This window comes from Strigops habroptila, chromosome 4 (assembly GCF_004027225.2).
Source record: "Strigops habroptila isolate Jane chromosome 4, bStrHab1.2.pri, whole genome shotgun sequence".
NCBI lineage: Eukaryota > Metazoa > Chordata > Aves > Psittaciformes > Psittacidae > Strigops > Strigops habroptila.
The window spans coordinates 79,050,977-79,074,727 of record NC_046358.1 but is presented as its reverse complement, the minus strand read 5'-3'; the positions used below and the strand labels follow the sequence as shown (position 1 = coordinate 79,074,727).

Genomic DNA, 23,751 nt, shown 5'->3' with positions numbered 1-23,751 from the left:
TGTATCAATTGACTGCTTCAGCTGATGGCTGCAAAGATGAAAGGAAAAGGTCTTTTTGAGACTCTGCAAGAGAACCATGGAAAGCACATGTTGCTTTGTTTTTAAATAATGACAGTCATACCTACCTGTTAACTTGCCGGTGAGCTCACCCACCCAAGGAATGTCATTAGATAAAGGGTCTTAGAAAACCCTTTGTATCACAGGGAGTACACTACTGAATGGTGGTCATTAACTCCAATCATGCCTCTCATGTTATAATGAAATCTCTAAAGAACCTGTTGTCTGATTATTAAAAAAACCAAACAACCAAAACCAGACAGAGGCATCCTTTGCTATAGCAGTCAAGACAATCTTTGTTTCTCCAGGGACAGCATCCGCTAATACAGTTCATCTGCAGACACAATCTTGACCTCTGAACAACTACTTAAAAGCTAAAATTTCTTGTAGCCATGAAATAGACTATTCTGTTTAAAGACAGACTTTTAGAAAACATATGGTTAACACATTAACTGGCTAGGAACAAAGAGTGTACACTGAATGAAGAAATTCTAGTCATATTCACGCTTCCTGTTCACAGCTCTTCTGTAAGCAAATTCAACAGCATACATGAGAACATCATATCCACGTCTCGTTAATATAGTCATCACCCTTTAAAATACAGGCCGGTTTCATCTCTTAAAGATTACACCTGCTCTTGAGTCTTTTCTATTTAGTCCAGAGTATAATATTTAAAAAATTCTAAATAAAATGAATACCATTGAGAGTTTTACAAAATATTTATTTTGAAAAAATCACTCTGTACAAATTTAACATTCTCAACACCGAAGTTTTATAAAAATGCTAACAACAGAAAGACGAGTGAAACATTAAACTGATCTTTTCTTAAATTACAAAGAAACAGATTTCATTCCAAAGAAGCTATTGTAATTCTAAACATGAAAAAAAAAAAATCGTAAGATTTGACTCCTTTTTATCTATTACAGCCAAACACATGTATCGATGGATGTCTTTTTCCATCCTTTTTTATAAACTTCCCCCCCCAACACTGTCCACAACAAACCAAATACTCTAAACGGTTTACACCTTCACTGTACATAGCTTGTGCTCCAAGAAAAGCTAGCACAATTTGATCATTTTCTCAGTGCCTAACAAAAAGTCACCTCTATACATTTGGTACAAAATTCTCTGTACAAACCAACTTTGCTTGTGTAAATTTGAAGCAAACTTAAAGGAAGAGTATTTATTTGTGCCTTCAATTTAGTATAATGAAGGGACAGCAATTAAGCAAAATTTCACAAAATAACGTTCAGTAACTGGGAATACTGTCTTTTTTCTATTTTTTTAAATTTTTTTTAGTAATTACTATGGTATAAAAAAAAAATTATATACTGCAGTTTATTAGGAATGCCAGGCCCTAAATCTAACAATGCTAGGTTTATAGTCCTCATCATAAAATAAGATTTTTCTGTACAATATTTACGTTTCCTCTCTTCATTTTAAGCTATTTGTGAAAACTGTTGTTACATATGAAACAACCTTTCTTAAACAGGAGGAAACGTCCCCTCGTGAAATTAAAAGCAGTGAAATTGTCCTATTACTGTAAACACAATTAAAAAGAAGACTGACAAAATGCAGTGTGGCTGGTAAGCCATGGTCTGGAAAGCTTTTTTCACATTTTCTTAACACAGTATATGGCTCACACCACAAACAGCAGCAAAAAAAGCTATTGAAAATTTCAAGTTACAGCCAGGGGTGCCAGGCAGGATCCATACGACAGAGATTATCCAAGCTATTTGCAGCTGCTACCAGAGTGTTGACTTTGCTTTCTCCTCCTTCAAACTGAGCAAGATTATGAAGTCGAGTCATGATAGCAGTAACAGCTTTTTGAACTAGTGAAACCAGCTGCTGGCTGTCCATATTTTCGGGTTGCCCAGCTGCTGAAAGTGGAGAGGAAGTATCCTCTTGTGTTTTTTTGTGCCATGCAATTATTTCATCCCGTAGCACAGTTTTTAGGATGCCATCAACCTACATGAAGGAGAAAAATCAGACTGTTATATTTAATCCAAGGAACCATCAGAGATTACAGAATAGTAAGTAGATTTTAGTCAACAGCATTTTGACACTTCTGGTTCCGCATTGCAATCTCAGTGTTTTCAAGATGAATGTGGCTTCCAACTGTCTTTACTATTTCCTCTCAAGGTGTTTCTTTTCACAAAAAGCTTTCATCGTGAAAACACATCACGCCTCCAACAGAATTGAAACATCGCTTAAACTGTAACATATATTAAGATCTTCGTACACAAATGCAGTCATGTACATTCTGTGTTAAGATGACTCCACTAAATTTATTACTTTTCCCACACATACACGGAAGTCTTGTGCAAAGATTAAGAGTGCTTTGCAAAGCTGGAGTTTTTCTGCACAGGGATTACACTCTCAGGGAACACTGTTTTCTGCCAAACATGGAAAGAACACTGACTGCAACATACATACATATGCATTTAATATATATACACACTATACACATATATAGGTGTATATAATATGTGTACACATATGCATATATAGGCCAGTTCTACCCTTGGATGAAAAAAATGCCTGCAACAAACACTTGAGAAAAAACAGCATCACTGAGTTGAGTTACTGACATTCATCTGTCAACTCCAACATTCCAGAGCTTCTAAAATGAACTTCTAGGTAACCAGTCTGAGTCAAATTCACTGTTTGCACATAACAAATAAAAACATTTTATAACACACATAGTTATTAGGCCAACATGTTAAATATATTTTATGGGCATTTGTAAAAAAGATAAATGCAGAAAACGTTAAAAGCATTTCTCTGAAGTCCAAAAGATTGATAATCTAAAGCAGTAATCACCACATGCCTGAACTGAGCTGGGCACTCATTGCTCCAAAAAGAATAAATGGGCACCTGTGCTCTGATCTTCAGAGAATCACAGCGTACCTCAAGTTGGAAGGGACACATAAGAATCAAGCTCAACTCCCTTCTCCTTGCAGGACTACCTAACCATAAACCATATGAACAAGAGTGTTGCCCAGATACTCCTTGGACTCTGGCAGGCTTGGTGCTGTGACCACTTACATGGGGAGTGTGTTCCAATGACCAACCACCTTCTCAGTGAAGAACCTTTTCCTAATGTCCAGTCTGAACTTCCCCTGATGCAGTTTCATTCCATTTCCTCATATCCTATCACTGGTCACCGAGAGAGGAGCTCGGCACCTCCCCTCCACTGCCCTCTTTGAGGAAGTTGTGGTCTGCAATGGGATCACCCCTCAGCCTTCTCTTCTCCAAGCTGAACAAACAAAGTGACCTCAGATTCCCTTCAGAAGTCTTGCCCTCAAGACTTTTCACAAACTTGGTTGCCTTCCTCTGGACACACTCTTAATATGTCATGTCCTTTTTATATGGAGGCACCCAAAACTGCACACAGCACTCAAGGTGGGGCTGCACCCAATCAATGTGGCATGTCTAAGTGGGCATACATCATTCAGATGTTGAAATTACAGGCTATGTTTGCAAACTCGTTTGCACATATAGACATGGTTTTGTAAGGTAAAATGATGAATTATTAAAAATATATTCTACACAGCTTTCTGCATCTTAGATAAAGTTAAAATCACTTTAGGATATTTTCCATCTTTTATAATGTAACTAGCTCACACCGTAGCTACTGTATATTCTGTGCAATATCTTTCTGGTGCAAATTGCTTGCCTAAGTGCAAGATGCCTCATTTTTGGAAAGCATTAGAATTTAAAAGGAAGTTAGACAATTTCTTCAGAAAACTACACCCTGTTAAGAGCTAGAATCCATCAAAGTAACAGTGTATCTTTAGCATTCTATTGCACTAACAAAGAACCAAACCACATTTCTACTGACAAATGATTATGAAGATTTTAAATGATGTTGCATTTGCCATTTCACTATTTAACACTGTCAGAATTCTTAATGACTTATGAGGCTAGAGCACTGAGTTAACATGCTTGGACAAAGAATTAAATTAAGGATAGAATTACACTTATATTCCTCCTATTCTTTCAAAAAGGCAAACTACAAACATTTCAGCTGGCATTTGTGATGACCTTAGAGTAAGATTTAAAAACAAATACGTACTGTTCAATTTCCACTTTAACCAAGAAAGTGCCGTGCAGTTTCTAAATTGCCAAATATAACAGGCCTGCAAACAACCCTTTCAAAAGCTATACAAACCTTAAAGTTTGGTTGTGCAAAGCAGCGAGCTACCGCAATCATAGATGCAGTCAGTGGACCAGACACCCCGATGGTGGTAAGAAATTCAGAGATGTTTGGTGTAAGCCGGAATGGAACTGGACGATTGGCATCCAAATCTCCAGTAGCATCGTTAATGTCAAAGCGAAAGTAAGCTACATTTAGCTTGCCAGTATCCTGGATTTAGAAGCAAGATGCATAAAAGTCATTAAAAGAACATTCATTTAATTAATGAAACCAAAAGAATTTGGATTTTTTTTTACTGTTAATACTCAGAATACAGATGTGCTCCCAACAGCTTTTCATTCTTTCAGTCATAGAATCATATAATAGTTAGTGTTGGAAAGGACCTTAAGATCATCTAGTTCCAACCCCCCTGCCATGGGCAGGGACACCACGCACTAAACCATGTCACTGAAGACTCCGTCCAACTTGGCCTTGAACACTGCCAGGGATGGAGAACAGTTTTTGAGCAAAAAACATTAAAATGAAAGGCATATACAAAGTCAGGTATGTATTTTTCTCAAAATGTGTGTCTAAAACCCCTTGCTAAATACACATTCTTGTAATACCAAGTTTAAGGAATAGATTCTTCTGTAGTATGGTCTATAGGGAGCCATACGGACAGACATATCTCTGTGCATCCCAGCTCTGGGCAAGCATTCTCTGTGCATTGTTCACTTAGGATAAGCATCTAAACACTTACCCAGAGGGATTAAAGAAACTTAATTGCTATACAGAGCATATCCCTGCATGCATTAAAATGGCATTAAGACTTTAATATATACCACCTTCGCCCTACTAAGGTGGCAAGCCTCATTTAAAATGTTGGGTTAAAACAGAAAAATCACTATTAATAGGATTTGTAGCTTGACATGATGGCAATGCTGAAAAGAGAACAGTATTTGAAAAAAGGTATTCCCCTCTATGAAAATGAAGCTCTAAATTTGATTTTTTTTTTTTAATCTGACACAAACACACATTCAAAGCAATACATTTGAAGGACAAAAAGAGAGACTTATATAATGTAAAGTCATTTACATGAACAGTTCCAACATCTAAGAATGATTTTACAAAGTTCTACATTCTCACCATAAAAGGTAGAACTGATGTCCACAGGGACTGCAGTTGAAATTGCTACCTACATGATGTGCAATCACATATGAATGAAAAGCCTACTGACATGCACTGTTGATTACGTATATCAAATTACTGTTTTGACTCATTTCAAAAGTATAGTCCAAATTTCCATCTGATCAAAGACAACAGCATGCATCTAGAACAAACTAACCCGTACCTGGGCAATCTGCAGCATTTCAGGGTTGAGTCTATTTAAATGAAAGATGAATTCTGCAAAGCCAATTAAGGCTAGCTGAATAGTGAACATCTTGCGGAAAGTCCAGTAATCTGTGGCGTTGGGGAACGTATGCAGAGCCCACTCCTTCAGCATGCTGCGTGGCACCATGTTGCTCTGGACTTCCTTAAGTATATCTCTGAGAACCTGCATATCAAAAATAATTAGTTGAAAGAGATTGTTCTTAATACGCTTCTTACCAACAGACAAATGTGCCAAGAGCAACTACCAAACTTCTCTCAACTGCTGTATCCCATTTTAGGAAAAAAATATCCTGAACTTGGATGCTTTCAATCCAACACCATTGCCCAACTTCTTTGTCAAAACACAGACAGTGTTTTGTTAGCCCAGCCTCTGCACAGCTAGAAAATATTTTTATCTGAAAAAACTAAATTTTTAATAAAACCATGTAAGCATGAGAACTGCAAACAGACAAGTCAGAAAACCAGAGACTGAAAAACTATATAACCTGATTTGGTGTACCTTCTATTCAAGACTTTAATGAAAATCAGACTGAGCTAAAGAGACATTCAACTCATGATGCAGCAATTCCTTACAGGAAACTAACAGAACATACTTCGCTATTTTCTAGCTTCAGTGCAAGCTGGATAAGCATTTTGCAGCGATAAAACAAATCCCTTTAAGTATTATGGCAAGATTTGAAATTGTACATGGACTACAAAGCATGCAACCTAAAGATGGCACTCTGCATGGTTTCTTCATAGACAGGGTAAAAGGGAAAGGATGTTTACTACACAAGATAGAGAAAGACTGCGTGAAGTAATATGTAACATGTATTCTATTACAGCAAAAGTACCTCAAAAATACAAAAAGGTAAAAGCTGAGAGCTGTATTGAGCTGTTTTGTCAGTATACACTCTGCAATAGCTTTTCCACTAGATAGCAATAGCTTTTTCTCCTAGTCTACCAAAATCTTTAATTACTGTACCATATACTAGCCTAATTAATTAGAAAAAGATATAACATTAGGATCTGTTCTATTACACCAGAAAGCATGATAGTCATACTGACTTCAATTAAATGGCTGTTAGAGAGTTTCATAACCTGAAGGAAAACCCCTCAAAATAGAAACAAATGTTAGGTAACACTCCATTTTATTTTTAACAAAGGAAGCCTGAACAGATAGTGTCTCTAAACCAGGCCTACATGTATACCGTGTATTTTCTAATAGCTATATTTGAAATGGGACTGGCATTTTATGTAAGAATTTGCATTAACCTTGAGATAAAAAACATGAAATAACCTTATTTATCACAGTTGGATGTTTGATGGAGGTAGGCAAGAGGGAGCTTTGTTCTTTCTGAGTACTATCATTTATTAGGGTAAGATTACTCAACTGTTTCTATTTGACTTAGATGAAATGAATCCACTGGCAATTTTAAGAGATCCATGAGAAGAACTTGGGGAAGCCTGCAACACATACCATGCTGTAACTGCTTAGGTAAATTAGGAATGCTGTTTCCCATGTTATCAATTAATTATTTTCAACGCACTTTAAGTAAGGACCAAAAAGCAATCAACACCTTGTCTGCTTTCCATTGCAGTTACTCAAAATAACCTAGAGTAAAACAAATACAGCTTTTTTGAAGCTTTCCAAGATAACCTAAAACACCAAAGAGATCTAAGAGTTCCCAAGAATACATTAAGCAAAACCAAAATAAACTCAAACAAAAATCAAAACGCCACCTCTACACAATATATCTGTCTCACATCTAATGAGAGGTGATGAATCGGATATTGGACACGGCAGAGTCCTCAAGAAAGCCCTTGATTAAAATTCATTATACATGCTAATACCTGATGGCTAGCTTGAGTCCCTCGTGCTTGGACCGTTGCCAGTCTGTCATAGTAACGAGAAATAGGGTTGTCATGCTCAATGCCTTTCTTGGCACAGCGTTGCTTATAGATCTCCACCAGGGAAAGAGAAGAGGGATTGTCTTCAACCAAACGCATCTGTGGAGAAACTGCTACAACACGGGGGACTAGGAGACATTTGAGAAGGGTGAGAGGGGATGGTGATGGGGCAGGGAGAAGGAAGAGAGAGCAGAAGAGAACAAACCAGTTAATCCATAACTCAAGTACTAAGAGAAGAATTAGCATACAAGTGAGATACAATATGACTGTGATCATCAACTGAAGTGTATCAAGAGAAAACTTCTATTACTACACTCATAACTAATTCACAAGCTCAGTTAAAAAGAATGATAGCAGATTTTTGTAACAGAAACATCAACTATATTAGCAAAAAAATGTAACAGGCATTGTTCTTCTTACTTTTTTTTACCTGCAGAAAAGAGGTTAATACTTTGTTCAGATGCAAACAGGTTTGTAATATCTGATTACATGACACTGGCATTATGTCAGTAAAAATGAGTCTGAAGAACAAAACTACTTAGCTCAATAGGGTATTTAAAGTGATTCAGAGAAACTGGAGGAAAAAATCTGAACATAGTTGAAGAATAGATGTTTAAATGACACTGTTTGAAAACAACATGGAGAAGACACAGCAAAATATTCAATAATAAGAAAACCTAAGGCACTGAGCTTTTCCTCGGTGAGCAGTAAAGTTGCAAAAACCCTCTTTGCACTTTCATGGTGCTTAACAGATGTATCATCCTACTGAGTCTTATGTGCATCCCCACCCACATCAAAACAGACAAGGCCTTTTCAAAGCCAGCTTTTCCAGTGACACTGTACTGTTTGACAGTGACCTCCAGCTACCACCAACACTGTTCTCCCAACAGTTCCCTCAGAAGCTGTAATAATTAAACTCAGAAATATAGGAAAAAGTTGTTTAAATGCATTTAAATTGTTTGATGCAATTTCTTCAGTCTTAAAGAAGAAAATGCATTCTGCAGAAGGGGTGTTAATGAGCTATTTCTTCTGGCCTGCTTCCATTAACCTCTGGCAGCAGACAAATGGATGTTCTTTAGGTTCTTCCAAATAGCATCAAACCACAAGGAACAGAACTATTTCCAAAAATGCTATAATTTAAAAACAGCTTTTTAAAGGAAAACATGTTACTTTAGTAATCATGTTATATAGAGGATATGGTTCTGTACCAGTGTCCTTGTTTATCATATCTTTAAAGACTATTTATTGCACTTTTGTTATTTTGACCTCAGAGTGATGCAACATCATCTTCACATATGTAGAGATATTGACCTTTTGTTATAAAAAATCCTTTGGCTTGTGTATTATTTTTGTCTTTCTAAAGTTAGAACTCACATATGCATTTCTAGCTTTGTAAGTGCCATTCGCATCATCTGGACACCTAAATTCATGACAACAACTTCATGTAAATAGATACTATTAGCCCCAAAACGAGGACCAATAAAACTATGCTTTTTAAAAATCAGAGCTCAGCACTTTTTAAAAGGACAACAGCATAGTAGCAACTTTGTCTGTCTCTGATGAAAGTTTCCCTTATCCGTAATATGTTTCCTGCTTACCAACCAAGGATTATCAGAACTGAGTAATGCAATGTACAGAGCTCATTTATATGAAGTTATTGAGTGACCTTCTGAAATGAAAAGTATTTATACATTAATAGAAAGTAGCTACTCAGCTGTAAGCTGGAACTTGCGAACAGCCTTAGTAGCTGGAAAACACAAGGGTTTCACTATTTTAAAGTATTTGAATAACAAGCAGATCAAGTATGTTGCCAGGCAAGACTCTGATATTCTCTGTTTCTCATTTCATGAATGAATTATTTATAATCAACACATAAAAAAGCCAGGATACAAAAGGAAAGAGAAAGAATTAAGACTGTGTGTTCAGCCTTCATTCAACTGTTTCTGTTTCGAAATGCCTAAATGTGTGACCTTTTCATTACGTATTTTGGCAATTTATGCACATGAATAATGTTGGAAACCTCCTTAACTCTCCTCACTAAGGCCTCCCTACCATTATGTTTGTTAATTCTGGATTGTTTAAGCATTGCCAGGTGGTGCTGTTGGCAAAGTGCACTCTCCAAACAAAGTAACCTATTACAAGATCATAGATGTGCACTCAACATGAGTCCTGCATCCCGTATCTAGATTATGAATGGATTTTATTTGGCAATAACCAAGCAGTCAGCATATTCCTGAAAGTAAACATCACCATGGATATAAAAAAATACAAAGATATGTTTTCATAGCAAAGAACTCAGAAACTATTTGTCAAATTCAAAGCTCTACAAAAAAATTCCTTCTGTGTTATGTGAAAGAGGTAAAAGAAATTCAATATTCATACACTGCAACTTGGGGAGAAAAAGTTTTGTTCTGTTCCTCTTCATCTCTAAATCCTTGTTCTGAAGTACATGTATCCATTTCCATAGCAACAGCTCCAACAGGCATGCCTCTGCCTTATAGGTGTTATTCACAACTAAACTTTATACAGTAAATGATGAGTGTAAGCTCTTCTAAAAACACCTTAGATCACATTCAATCGACATTATTTCTTCAGAGGGGTGCTACAATGCAAAAAAAGACTTATCACCTAGACAGATGCAACTTTACCTTCTGAATATTCAAAACCTTCAGTATCAGTGATTAGTAGCTGTCAAAAAATTTAGCAATTATAATCTTTGAGTATAACATATATTGTAAAAATAACCTAAAATCTCTCCTTTCAGTACCTGTAAAAAACAAGTGTCTTTTTGTAGTTTCTTTCCTTTTCTCTAAGCAGGGGTTCAAAAGGCGAAGAAGTTGTAATACCCGCTCTTCTCTACGAGACTCCGTCAAGCAAGCATCATTCATTACCAGGTATGGGTAAATCTTTCCATTATGGCCTCGGATGTAGAGTCTTCTTGCTGCAGTATTGTGTTTCTGAACTATCTCCACTCTGGGCATAAACCTATTAGGAAGAAAGAGATAACAAAGTACCTGAGCTAATCTCCTCCAGTATTAAATCAAAACAAACAAAAACCACCAAAGAAATAAGGTAGTGCAACTGCGTTGCAAGGTACCATTCTATTGCCCAGCTAGCCCATGGTTTCTATTTTGTAGTCAAAAAGGTCTTTTGTTTGATTTTTGTTTGTTTTTAAGAAAGAGTTCTTGAGCAAAATTAATCATCTAATCAGACCTTTATCACTATTTTGAAGCGCAGTACCTGTATTGACTGCAATAGAAGAACTCATCTCAACTTCTATCAATATATGAAGCACACTCATCATATAACAGTACAGTTGCTTAGTGAGGCAGTGTAAAATTATCAGAGGAGGATAAAATAAAGAAAAATAAAGGTGTTATACCAAAGTATGTCTCTATATATGTAATTTATATATATAAATGGTACAAGACATCTACTGTTGCAAAGCGGACAGATGGAGGAGGTTTTCATTTTCTTCTCCATTTTCAGAATTACAACTACCAAAGTGTATTTTTAGGTTACCTTGCTATCTTGATGTAGTAATGTGTTGGCTTTGGCATAAGGAATTCTCCAGGTATCTCTACTTCTGCAGTTTGAGCTGAAAAATTACTCAGAAAGCGGCACTTTTCCTCTATGAGGAAGAATTTTGGAAGCTGTTTAGTTTTTGCCTCCAGAATTTTGATCCATTTCTTCAGTTTAGAGATAAGATTGTGAAGTTTCATTGACCCCGGCACACTGAAGTCAAAGTCTAAAAAAAAAAGAAACACCAAAAATAAAATACATATACATCTCAGCATTTCAAATTCTATATCGTGTATTTGGGTATTTAATGATCAAGTGTCTGAAGTTTGAGTTTCCAAAGAGGTTCTTTCAGCTACATGCCCTCAAGCAAAATACACATTCAGCACACACAGCTGTTATGCAGAAAAGCATCATACTGGTGTCGAATACTATAGGAAAAGGGAAAGCTCCTACAATCAGCAACTCACACAAAAAACGAGAGCATAATACCAAGCAAGTCCAGCAGAAGAACATGGCTACCTATGAACCCTAAATACAGAGAAAAACTAGAAAGTTCAAACACAGATGAGACAGAAGAATCATTAGGGAAGAGTAAGAGCATAATTGCTATAGGATCATACACCAGCAATAACACTACATCAGCTGATGCTGGAGGAGAATAAATCACATGTTTCAATAGTGCAAATCAAACACACACACACAGCTGTCCTGCCTGTAAAAGACAGGGTTAAGGAATATTTCATCTCTACAGAAAATCTTTAAGTGGTGTTCTAAAATTATATACAAATTAAACCTGTCTGAATATGCTACCTCTTTTGTGTACACAGCTCTAAAATATTCTCTGTAATTATTAACTTCCCAAGATTTTTCCTAAGTCATGCAAACATTCGAAAAACATACTGTGAAAATGTTAAATGCTATCACTGTATTTAACTGTCTGTATACTGCAACCAGAAAGACTGCATAGAAAGCAAGCAGTAATAAACCAAATGATCAGATCATTTAGTGAAAGAGGAAAAGTAAGCTTATTTCACAGACTAGCACTGTAATTTTCAGCCTGTTCCATTCAAAGTGATTTGTTTATTTAAAATCAGTGGAAGCTTTTTACTTTTAAAGGAGATGGAAGAGCCCCAGAACTGAGGATACAATGTAGGATCTGTGAGCAACTGCAAGACAAGTAGCACATTTGCTATTACTATTATTCTCCTATTCTGAGCTGCAAGAAAATTCTCCTTATTCTTTCCTGGCTCAGATAACAATTGCATGCCACCACAGGAAGAACAGATATGACAGCCTAAGCAAAGATGACAATATTATGCAAACAGCCTGCTCTTTCCTTTGCAACATAACAGTATTGCAGCATGGAACTACCTCCTCTAGCCCACACGCAAATGAAGTAACAACTTTCTCAAGGTCAACACGTGGTCTTCAATACACTATGCAAATAATTCTGTAACAGAATTCACTGCAATATCAACCATTTCTGAGCCAACACCAATGCCACCTTCTCAACACTGCTTTCACTACAGTTACAGAAGACAGCAAATAAATAAATAACGAAATTACGGCTCAGCACTTCAGTACCATAACAATGAGAGATGAACCACACTTGATGATAAGATAAAGTGCTCTCTCTGTAAACCTCATTAGTTATAGCATCCCAAATTGTGCACATTCATTAACAGACTTGAATTTTTAAAACGCATTTCTACACCACAGTCTAAAAGATGCCATTTTAAGCTCAACATGTTACAGGTGAAAAAGCAACAGCAAGAAAGAAACAGTGAATGTTGATTCAGTATTTCTGAGATTTACAGCTAAACCAGAATAGGATCTTCATTATGCTTCAATAGAACAGAAAGTTAACACAGTCTCAGAAATTAATTTGACTCTTATTGCAGAATCTATGTTTCGGTATGTTACATACACACAATATCTTCCTATATTGACAAAAAAAAACACCCCAAACAACAGAACAGCCATGAGTCCTGCTCAGAGGACAAATTAATTTGACCACATAAATATGCCCCAAGCATCCATCTGCAAATATGCTAACAGTGAATTAAGTACACACACAGAGCAATTACTGCATGCAAAAGTTTTTTTCAACCACAATTAAAACCACTCAAAACTGTGATTATCCACAAGACTTATTCCTACAAACAAGCTTAGAACATTTGGTCTTTTAACCAGAAGAGTTCATATCATCCTACACATACACTCTTTTTCTCTAAGTTCTCCTTTATGTGTATAGGATACTATTACTGAATAAACTAGCACAGCCTATGATTCCTTTTATTTTACTATTCTGTTACTCAAACAAAATATCAGAGAACACATAACCTAACTTATTTCATTGTGTATCCACAACATACTGATATGCTAAAACCTTTCAGTGAAAGCCTTAAGTCTACTACCCCAAAACAGAGCAAAAAACCCCATGCATACCAAATCCTTTCCATTTCTATAAGAAAAAAAAGTCTATAATGAAAAATTCAGTTCCATATTTATAGATGTTAGAAATTAGCATAACTCTGTAATACTCCCTTTTCTTTTTCTACCTGGTAGGGGTATTTGCAATATCACTGTAAAACACTCTTATTATAATCCCAAGCCTACCCTCTAGTGAGCAGCAGGAGTAAATCATTTCATGAAAGTGGCAAAATTATTGAATCATTTATCTCCTGAATCTCTGAAGTTCAGGAAGATATCCCCAAATTGCAACTAGTTGCTGCGCTAATGGGAACCACCAAAGTAGTAAAAATATGCATCAATATATGCCTTAGAAAAAGAAAATAAAAAAAGAGCCATTGAGTTCACCACAAGAACAGCTCCAGTGTGTTGAAATGCCTGTTCTAGGATTTTTGTTGTTTTGTTTCCCAGTAGCAGATGGGAAAAACAGAGAGTTCAATTAGCCTTTTTGCTCATGTCACATAGACCCCATCTGAGAAGAAAAATCATTTTGGCTAGAAGGGAAATACAAGACCAGACATCACTTGTGTATGAAGTCTCTCTGCTTTACACGTATCTTAATGTATATAAATAGCATTTTTGTTTCAAACAAAACCATTTTTTCAGTACTTACTACTGGATAACACCTTCCTCAAGCTAACACATGATGGTCTAAAACACCCTACTACTTACATCATCTTTTTCCTAAAGAGAATAGGGAGTCTACCTCCTTATCTTTACTGGAGATATTCACAGAAGACCACAATACCAACTGCAACTGAAGAACCTCACCCTCTGTTCTCAATGCTGCTAAAGATTCTTGCCACCCTCAATGAAAGGACAAATGGGGCACAATCTTCTTGCCAGTGAGACAGACCTAAAACTTCTGATGGTTCTTAACACAACTAGATAAAGCTGACTGCTTTTGGAATGAGGGCTGTACCATTGCTTTTCATGAAGTAGCACAAAAAGAAAAATACACTTGAGTTAATAAAATCAAAGTACTAATCCCTCTGTCCCCCCAAAACCCCTGACATACATAATGACCAACATTAATATAGCATTAAAGAAACAAAGAAAATATCTACAAACTAAGACTTAAACAAAAAAGAACAAAAAAAACCCCAAAACACAAGCCTTCTGCTACACTTGCAGAAAATAGTCCTAATCAGTTCAAAGTAACAGGCAATTAATGCTTTTAGAGCAAGCAACAGTTCATTTGCAAGATTTTAAAGATTATTCTGACCATACACAAAGTCTGATTACACTTAAAAGTTGATAACCCAAGGACCCTCAACTGTAAAGCCAAGACACCCACCATGTAAGATGCCACTTAAGACTGAAATGTAAGCTTAGCTTCACAGAGCAGTTCGTTATGCATATGATACTCCAGAAGATGCAAGCATTCTCCAAGAGAGAAGAGCTGTCTTGCTTTTAAAGTTATTATTCAGACATTTATATACTCTCTACTTTCCCAGAGGTTCATCTTAATAAGCACAAGAACTTTTGGAAAGCACCAACAAACATGAAAAATCTCAGTGACAAGTAAGCAGAAATATGAAGCAGGACTTCTGGTTTATGACAAAGCTCCAGAAAACTAAGACTGGTAAGACCAGAGAAAGGTCAAATATGTTTTTAACTCCAAACTCTTGATCTGGATTTTCTGGATAACATCCTGTTACCTAAAAATTAGAAGGGCAGTAAAGAAAGAGCTACCAAAGTGATGCTATGATCATCCTTGAAAAAAGAAAAAAATCATTAAAACAGCTCAGAATTTTAAACAGAGCTCTTTCCCCTGCCCTCTCCCCACACTTCAGAGACACACTCAGACATTGAGAGGATTCCTTCTGATTACAGAGTTTCCATCCGCAGCAAAGAATTCATTGTGCTGGGTGGCAAAACTCTTCAGAAAATTATCTTGCCCATTCAGGGTATACTTTGGAATTTTCCATTCCTATTCAGTTTGAGTGAAGAAATGGTTGCAGAAAGAAGCCGATCCAAACTCTAAACTATCATATGTCGACAAAAGAACAATGGAGGCAGTTTTTCTCCTCCTTTCACTGCTGAGAAAGCTCTCAAAGGGAGCATTTCTCAGCATTTTTCTGTTCTTTGATGTCAAAGGTTTAGCAGGAAAGGAGAGAAGGAACAAAGAACAGATGGTCAAAGAGCTGTGCATTTGAAGTTCCAGTAAAAAAAAATAATTTCAAAGTAAAATTTGGTTTCAAAGTATATAACATTAGGATGGAAAAAAATGACCTATCAAAGCTTCAATGGTGCAGACAAAGTATTTAGAATGTAAGAAACGGTGTGAGAGCCCCCAGTGGCTCCAAACAGGAATCAAGATGCAACTCAGATGTTGATGGAAATGATTATGCAACCAAACATAGTTGAAAGTGTCTATAAAACATAGCTGCCAACATTAATCTGGAAATAATTGAAGACAAGAGTTTACTCCAAGACAGCTCCTCAGCTTGGATAGTTTTGAAATGGAAGGCAGCCACTGTAACTATCTGTCCATCATCTAAATGCAACCAGTGCTGAGAAGCAGAAAACCAAACATGAACCTTGTAGCGTGACAAAAGGACAAACGAGGCACAATTTACAAATGGTTTCTCATAATGCTAAAGCAGCCTTTGCTATCTTCAGTAATTACAATCCTATTCATTTATTTATGTGCATTTTACTATTACAAAATTAATAAAAAACATATTTTCATTTTCTGCATAATGAATTAAATTACAAAAATGTGAAAGTATCTTGATCTGTTTCATTTCTTGTTTTCCCACATTTCATTTGTGAATTAAACCACTGAATTTATTAATTAAAATAAAACCAAATCTAGAACTAAGCAAAATAATTATTTCAATCCCATAGACATTCATGTTTAATCAGACTTTAACATATGAACTCTTCAACAAAAAAATAATTACTTATTATTAAACTGAAGTTTACTGAGACACACATTGCACTTGATGACTTTACATGATTTTTGTGTCCAGGCCTATGTTGTTGTTCTATGTTTTATATGTTATTCTATAGTGATTTGATAGCAAACCTAAAAATCTTACCTGCCATTTAGATATCGTAAAGACATGCAAAGATTATACATCAGCATGTAAAACCTGAAAATCCTCTCCATTTTTTGTTTTAACTAAAGATTGTAACTGAATTGTAACTGAAGTTTCTTAATCCCCAGATATCTCTAACACTCACAGGAAAGAAACTATGACAGACCAAAAATAACTTAAATCCAACAAAAACTGAGCATATCAACAACACTTACAGCAATAACAAATTGACTGTACTACTATTGCAGTGTAAACACACATAAACCACTACTAAAAATGAAAAACTAGTCCAAACCTATTTCATTTAGAGTATTTCAGTTGCAAGGGAGCTACAGTGATCATCTAGTCCAACTGCCTGACCAATGCAGGGTTGACCAAAAGTTAATGCATGTTATTAAGGCCATTGTCCAAATGCCTCTTAAACACTGACAGGAATGGAGCATTGCCCACCTCTCTAGGAAGCCTGTTCCAGTGTTTGACCACCCTCCTGGTAAGGAATGCTTCCTAATGACCAGTCTGAACCTCCCCTGGTGCAGCTTTGAACCATTCCCATGCACCCTATCAGTGGATCCCAGGGAGAGGAGATCAGCACTTCCCTCACTTCCCCTCCTCAGGCAGCTGTGGAGGGCAGTGAGGTTGTCCCTCAGCCTCCTTTTCTCCAAACTAAGTAAGCCTAAGTCCTCTGCTGCTCCTCACAGGACATGGCTTCCAGCCCTTTCACCAGCTTTATCGCCCTCCTCTGGACACATTCAAGTACCTTCTCATCCTTCTTAACCTGTGAGGCCCAGAACTGCATGCAGTCCTCCAGGTGAGGCTGCACCAAGGCTCAATACAGCAGGATGATCACCTCTTGACCAGCTGGTTATACTGTTTGATGCACCCCATGATGAGGTTTGCCCTCTGGGCTGCCAGGGCAGGCTGCTGACTCCCACTGAGCATGCTGTCAACCAGGACGCCCAGACCCCTTTCTGCAGGGCTGCTCTCCAGCCACTCCTCTCCCAGTCTATACGTGTGCCCAGCATTACTCCATCCTAGGTACACAATCTGGCGCCTGAACTTGTTAATGTTCATGCCGTTAATCATTGTCCAATGATTCTTTCCCTCCCCACCCCCATATGCTCCCATTAAAGACACGCAGAATGTTTGTACTTCCGTTTCGCTCCCTAGTACACTTCATCCATTAAAAATTTAATCATATGGTTCAGGACTTTCATTATCTGCTGTCATGCAACTGTTGTGCCTCAAAAAGGACATCATGCAATACATAGCGTGCACAAGATATGTAGGTCATATCTACAACTGAGTTGCTTTCACAAGATTCCCATCAGCCCACTTATTTTCACAGCATTATCAGTGAAATGCCTGAAAAAACACTGCAAGTCTACTTGTCAAACTCAGTCAACCAGTTATCTTTTAAGGAAAAGCTGATGTAGTTTAGATAGGAATTTATGCAGAATTCAAAATCCTGGCAATCCAAGACACTGATGCCAATCAGTGTCACCATCTGTCATATATACTTGTGTAGCCTTAACACTTTTCACCAAATGTATCAAAACCATAATCGACTGTACACAAGCTTCTCTAAGAATTTTAAATGAACATCAGATACTCAGACATGTAACTCCACTGATAAAGAGAAAACAAATGAAGCAAAAAAAGCCACTTCCCCTGAGTATCTTTTTTATTAGATCTGATTAAAGTTATTGATTCAATTTACCTAATAATGATGTAAATTTGTGTAATAGGATTTTTATAATCTAGTTATCCGAAACACTAAAGTCATCTTCCTCATGAAAAGTAAGCTGTTTTGAAAGACTTCACATAATATTATCAGTTTGGACTTCTGGGGGTGAAAATGTCATTAAGTTCTGGCACCACTGTACAATAGAAATAATTATTGTCCCTTATGTGTAGCAGGCAGTTCTATGCAAATGACAAAAATATTACAGTGAACTAATCTAATTTACCTTTAAACACATATGTGATTTGACCACAGTTTCGGGTTTGGTGAATTACAGAAAGATACTCCATTCTATACTCTTTCTCAGGAAAAATATTGGAAGAACAAAAAAGCAGAATGCCTTCACAGTTGAACTCTGGGGAAGGAGAGGTGAGTGGAATTTCTCTGGGGATTAAAAGTAACATTTAATAAAACAATTTAAACATTTACCTGTTGTAAATTGCCCTTTTAACTTCTGGAACACGGGATCTTGAGCTGTTGCCTGTGCTCTCCTAGCTAGTGACTCTGAGGCTGCACTAGAAAACATGGTGGACACATTAGAGACATTCTCAAGACCTACTCCAAAGGTGCTGACTAACTTCTTGACAAAATTTAGTGTATGAGGAGTGATTTTGGCATCTGAAACGGCTCCGCTTTTCTCAAAGGCAACTGAATAGCACTTCGCCAAGCCCTGCTGCAGTTGTCTAAGAACCTAAGGGTTAAAAAAGACAAAACAGTCAGGAATATTGGGCCTTCTGATCTGACACTGCATTTTATACAGTAAAGTTATCCTCTCAGAAACATTTATTTAAAACTCTATTTTTAGATTGCACTAGAAGGTCAGTCAAAACGACAGAGCTGATTCTTATCAGCATTGCAAACAAACTGAGCAGTGGAAATGCTGCATCACAAAGTACACTTTCAACAGCAGCTGAGCTTTAGATTTCATAATTTTGTGATATATTAGAAAATGATGTGTTATTTATCAAACAAACACTGTGCTAGGTAGACAGAACAGAGTAGCTGGACACTTTGAGAGGCAAATAATGAAAGCAGAATGGCTGCTCCATCTGCTCCCTGATATAATTCAAAATTCAGACAATAATCACCACCTGCCGTAGACACCAGAACGAGACAGAAACTGGTAACCGTGAAACTTAGTGTAAGAATATAAATTTTCAGTTAGTACAAGCAACAGCTTGAATCCCAGAGGCATTCATCAAATGCGTAGTTTAGGGAAACCTCTGTATTGCTTCCAGAGATAACCAACCTCCTTAAAACTCCAATCGGAACAATCAGTTTTACAAATACACCAGTTTACTGATCAAAACAAATAGTTGTGTTTTCATGTTTAAAAATAATTCTAGGTAACTGTTTTGTAGTTAACTTTTCCTTAAATGTTACATATGAAGGTGTATTAAAGCCAAATACCTCTTCGTGCCAATTCTCTCTGAACCAGACCATCTGATCTACAATGCCTTCCAGAGAAGACAAAAGCGTTGGATGTAATTCCCGCTGCATGTGCATAATTCTGCTGCATCGCCACATCGGTGCAGTGGCTCTGATTGGCCCAGGATCTGAGGCAGAGTGGGACTGATTTCCAACTGAACTTGGCTGTTGTTGCCCAGAATCTGGAAAGCGGAAAATTAAAATAAACAAATAATAAATTACTTTTCATAAACTGCATGAAATAAAACTGTTTGAGGGATTTGCTTTAGATTTGCATGAAGTACTAATCATGTATTACCTACTGAAATCGAGAAAATTTGTTTCTTAGGAAGAAAACTCTACTCCAAATGCTATTCCTAAAGCTAGAGCAATACAAACACTCTTCAGAAACACACAGAAGGTGTAGCCTTAGCTTTTATGCTACCAAGCCATGCTCTTGAGGTAACTAACATTGTTTCATATACAATCAAATTATTTCAACCATGGATTTTTCCTCCCCTCTCTTTTGGGAAGATCTTTCATACATAACTGAAGAACACACATGCTGGTGCCAACAACACACGAAGTGTCACAGAGTCTATCATTTAATACATTTAGTACAATTGATTTCTTGCATTACAACAGCCAGTGATTAAGCAGAGTTTTGCTTTATCAGATGACCACACACACACACTACTTCACACAACCCACCAACAGAACAGTAGCTTGTGGCAGTGCCTGTAGGAAGATATTTTACTGGTTATTACTGAATATGCACGTGGCAATATCAAGAATTTGGCCCAGAAACCTCTGTTGCTGGATATGAATATAGTGAAGTATCATGGTATGTGAGCATGCCCTCCTCCTCCAAAGGAGCACCCAAACAAAAATAAGACACTGGTTTATTATTTAACTTATAAGACACTTCAGAATTTTAAGCAGACATTTAGTGAACTGATTCCCAAGTGAAAAACACAACGAAGTAAACAATGCAGTTTGTAACAAAGAATAGAGAACAGAAGGGAGAGTTGTTCCAAGTAGTTCTCCTGGGATTCCCAGGAAATTATATGGGACAAAAGAACAATTAAATTCTGTGCAATCATTTGACATAACAATTCTAAATAGGATTTAGTCTTGGGGGAAAAAAAAAGGATCTTACTCATGTACATCATTGTGCAAGTTGCTTCTCTTCTCCCCATTTCCCAGATATTCCTTCAAAGCCTAAACTGATTTTATTTCATGTACACTTAAATGTTCATTTTACTTGAAGCTTCACCGTAAGAAGTTATTATGGAGACACGGAAGTACAGATTATTCAAGGAAAGCAGTTTACCTCACTTGAGTTACATGAACTCACCTTTTGTCAAATTATTTCTAAAACCTTGACTCATTTGTAAAGAAACTGAATGATGCACGGTTCATGCTTGTAATCAAAATTAGCCTAGGACATCCTAGAAAAATATGGCGCCTTTCTGTATTTGTAATCCAAGAACTTTCTACCTGTCCACCAATTTCTAAAGATAAAAATCCCGTAAAGAACATGTGATACTCAATAAGTAAGGTAATATGAGAACAAAGGAAATGAAACTCTTCTTTGTATTTCATTCAAGAAAATTCAAGACAGCTCAAGCTATCTGTAGATTTAATTTTACAGAAATGAATGCAAGGAAAGTTTATGAAGTTTAGACTTGACAAACTGGTATGTTTTCTAGAGAATCCGTTTTCCCAGTACAATCAGGTGAAACTCAAACCAGTAAGTTACAAAGAGCCCAAACAACTTAATCATAATTAAGCTCACCACTTTTGTAGCGCTCTCGTTGTTCTATCTTCAAGGTCAAATACAGGGTCCTGATAGGGAAGTAGACAGCTTGGGGATAGACTCTTCCCACCTATTTGGAGATACACATAGACATATTTCTCAGTTAAGGAAAACTGACTATAGATCAGTTCAACACATACAGATTTGCTCTGCAAACGAGTGCAATTCAGTAACAATCAGCTCTTTGTTTTAAATAACAGCTTATGGAAAACTAGGAAATACTTTCAGTAACAGAAACCTGAAGAGGATGAAACAGCAACTCCCTACACACAACTGTTAAGGCATTACCCTATCAGGGCTTTCAGATCATATTGCCCAATAAACCTGGAAACAGAGAGAGTACCAGCTGGGCCAGCTCAAAGATCTTACTCACATACATAATGGAAGAAAACCAGATATAATGACAGCGGTTAGTCTTTAAATTAGGCCACAATTCCCAGCAAGCCCTGTGACACTTGATAAGACAACCCATTAGAGGGTAACTTTACTCCACCTAATTATGGCACTTAATGTAAGGGTATACCAATTTCACCCCAAAATAAAAGATTTTCTGGCTTCCATTAAAAAAAAAAAAAAAAACCCCAAAAAACAAAACCCCAAACAAAACCCATAGTAAAACCTAGAGAGATCTTAACATTCAGCATCCCCTTTAAAATCTGTAGATCTCAGTATCTAGTGAAGGAAAGAAGTGATGTGTCTAAGTACCACCCACAATAGAGCATATCTTGAGACATGATTACAGGCTTCTCCAGCCACAATTTGACTAAATCATGGATTCTTTCTCCATCCAAGTGGGTATGGTAAGTGGTAGAAATTTTGCAATGGCATTTAAGTGTTCAGTAATACGATAATTATGGCAGATTACTATCCTGACACACATATGCCTCATGCTGCAATTCAAGAGTAAATTGTTTGAAGATAATTCTAAGGTTTAGGTTCTAGTACTTCTTCAAACTAAGAGTTTTAAGTCAGTAACACAGAAAATTTTGTATTTTTTATTTTATATTCCCTCTGTGGACCTGAAGTTTAAAGGCAAGATAAACAAAAATATCTCTGATATTTATGAGCTCCAACTACAGTCAGACTTGTGAGTAGGCACTCACTTCTAAAAACTTTTGTACACCACGTCAACAAATAACAAGTGTCTACAACTCATGGAAATAAGTTTCTTCTGTCTGCTGTCAGAAGACAGCTGAGCACAGTGTTGGTGTCAGACAATAGCAGTCATATGCATTACAGATTTTGCCTTAATTACTTTGTTTTCTTAAGCTGTTTGGGTGCATGGTCTTTTCAAAGTTTCATTTTCATTTTATGTAGGGAGAGGGAAGGAAACACGTATACAGATGCACATACATACTTCTCTAGATTTGGGTATCAATGCACATGCAAGCACACCTGGACATGTTCTCTCTCTACAAAAATACACATTCTCAGAGCTTTGAAAGAACAAAGATAAGGGATAGTGTAAAAGGAGCTGGCTATCACAGATTCACAGAATATCCTGGGTTGGAAGGCACCCACACGGATCATCAAGTCCATATCTCAAAAATCAACAACACTACTACTATGAGAAATTCAGCACAACAGTTATCCTTTGCCAGTTTTCAGAAAACACTGGAGCATTGCAGATAGAAGTGGCCTGGGGCACAGGCTATTGTAAGAGCTTCCTATGTACAGTAATAGGACTTCACAATTGTTTTATATTAACTTGAATGAACAAAGATCAAAATGCTTCCAGGTTGTGCACAAGCTAAAACAGAGCTGAAGTCAGACCATGAACAGTTAGTATCTCAGAAAACACGATGTTTGAACCCTGTTCACAGTAAGCAATAACAAAACACTACCTAGAAGCACATTAACAGAAGATGTCACTTATTCTCCCTTAGCCTATAGACGTGCTTAAACAGCTTTACACTGAGATACCGGTCTATGTTCTACTCTTAGATTCTGCCTCAGAGCAGACAGCAATACGCAGTAAAACCTTGAAATCCCAAAGCAAAATTAATCAAAACTCGTATTTGTCAGTTCAAAGGTACACATCCAGGAAGTCAGTTTCTTCATCTAACTCCCTAAACCTTATCCTTATTTGTCTAATCATTTGTCACGCTAAACTTCAAATGACAATGCACAAAGCCCTGGTAATGATTTCTGATGGTGACAGAGCCTTGTTTTCTTAAAGCTAACTCTAGTAAAACCCAAAGCACTAATGAAATAGTTTGCCTTTTAGTCACTAAAAGTTAACAATTCTTTATCACTACTCCTATGT

General features: G+C 36.8%; 1 protein-coding gene across 8 annotated transcripts in view; it reads right to left on the bottom strand.

Moving 5' to 3' along the window:
* Positions 1-1,353: 1,353 nt before the first annotated feature.
* Positions 1,354-23,751, bottom strand: part of TRRAP (transformation/transcription domain associated protein) — a 100,615-nt gene continuing 78,217 nt past the window's right edge. For all 8 annotated transcript variants that reach the window (XM_030482728.1, XM_030482727.1, XM_030482733.1 and 5 more), the window contains 9 exons: positions 21,465-21,555; positions 19,670-19,869; positions 18,689-18,950; positions 11,000-11,225; positions 10,245-10,462; positions 7,421-7,605; positions 5,547-5,750; positions 4,232-4,426; positions 1,354-2,025 (listed from right to left, as the gene is read on the bottom strand). In XM_030482728.1, the coding sequence (XP_030338588.1) occupies positions 1,741-2,025; positions 4,232-4,426; positions 5,547-5,750; positions 7,421-7,605; positions 10,245-10,462; positions 11,000-11,225; positions 18,689-18,950; positions 19,670-19,869; positions 21,465-21,555 (1,866 nt within the window). In that variant the 3' untranslated portion in view covers positions 1,354-1,740. The remainder of the gene's footprint in view (positions 2,026-4,231; positions 4,427-5,546; positions 5,751-7,420; positions 7,606-10,244; positions 10,463-10,999; positions 11,226-18,688; positions 18,951-19,669; positions 19,870-21,464; positions 21,556-23,751) is intronic.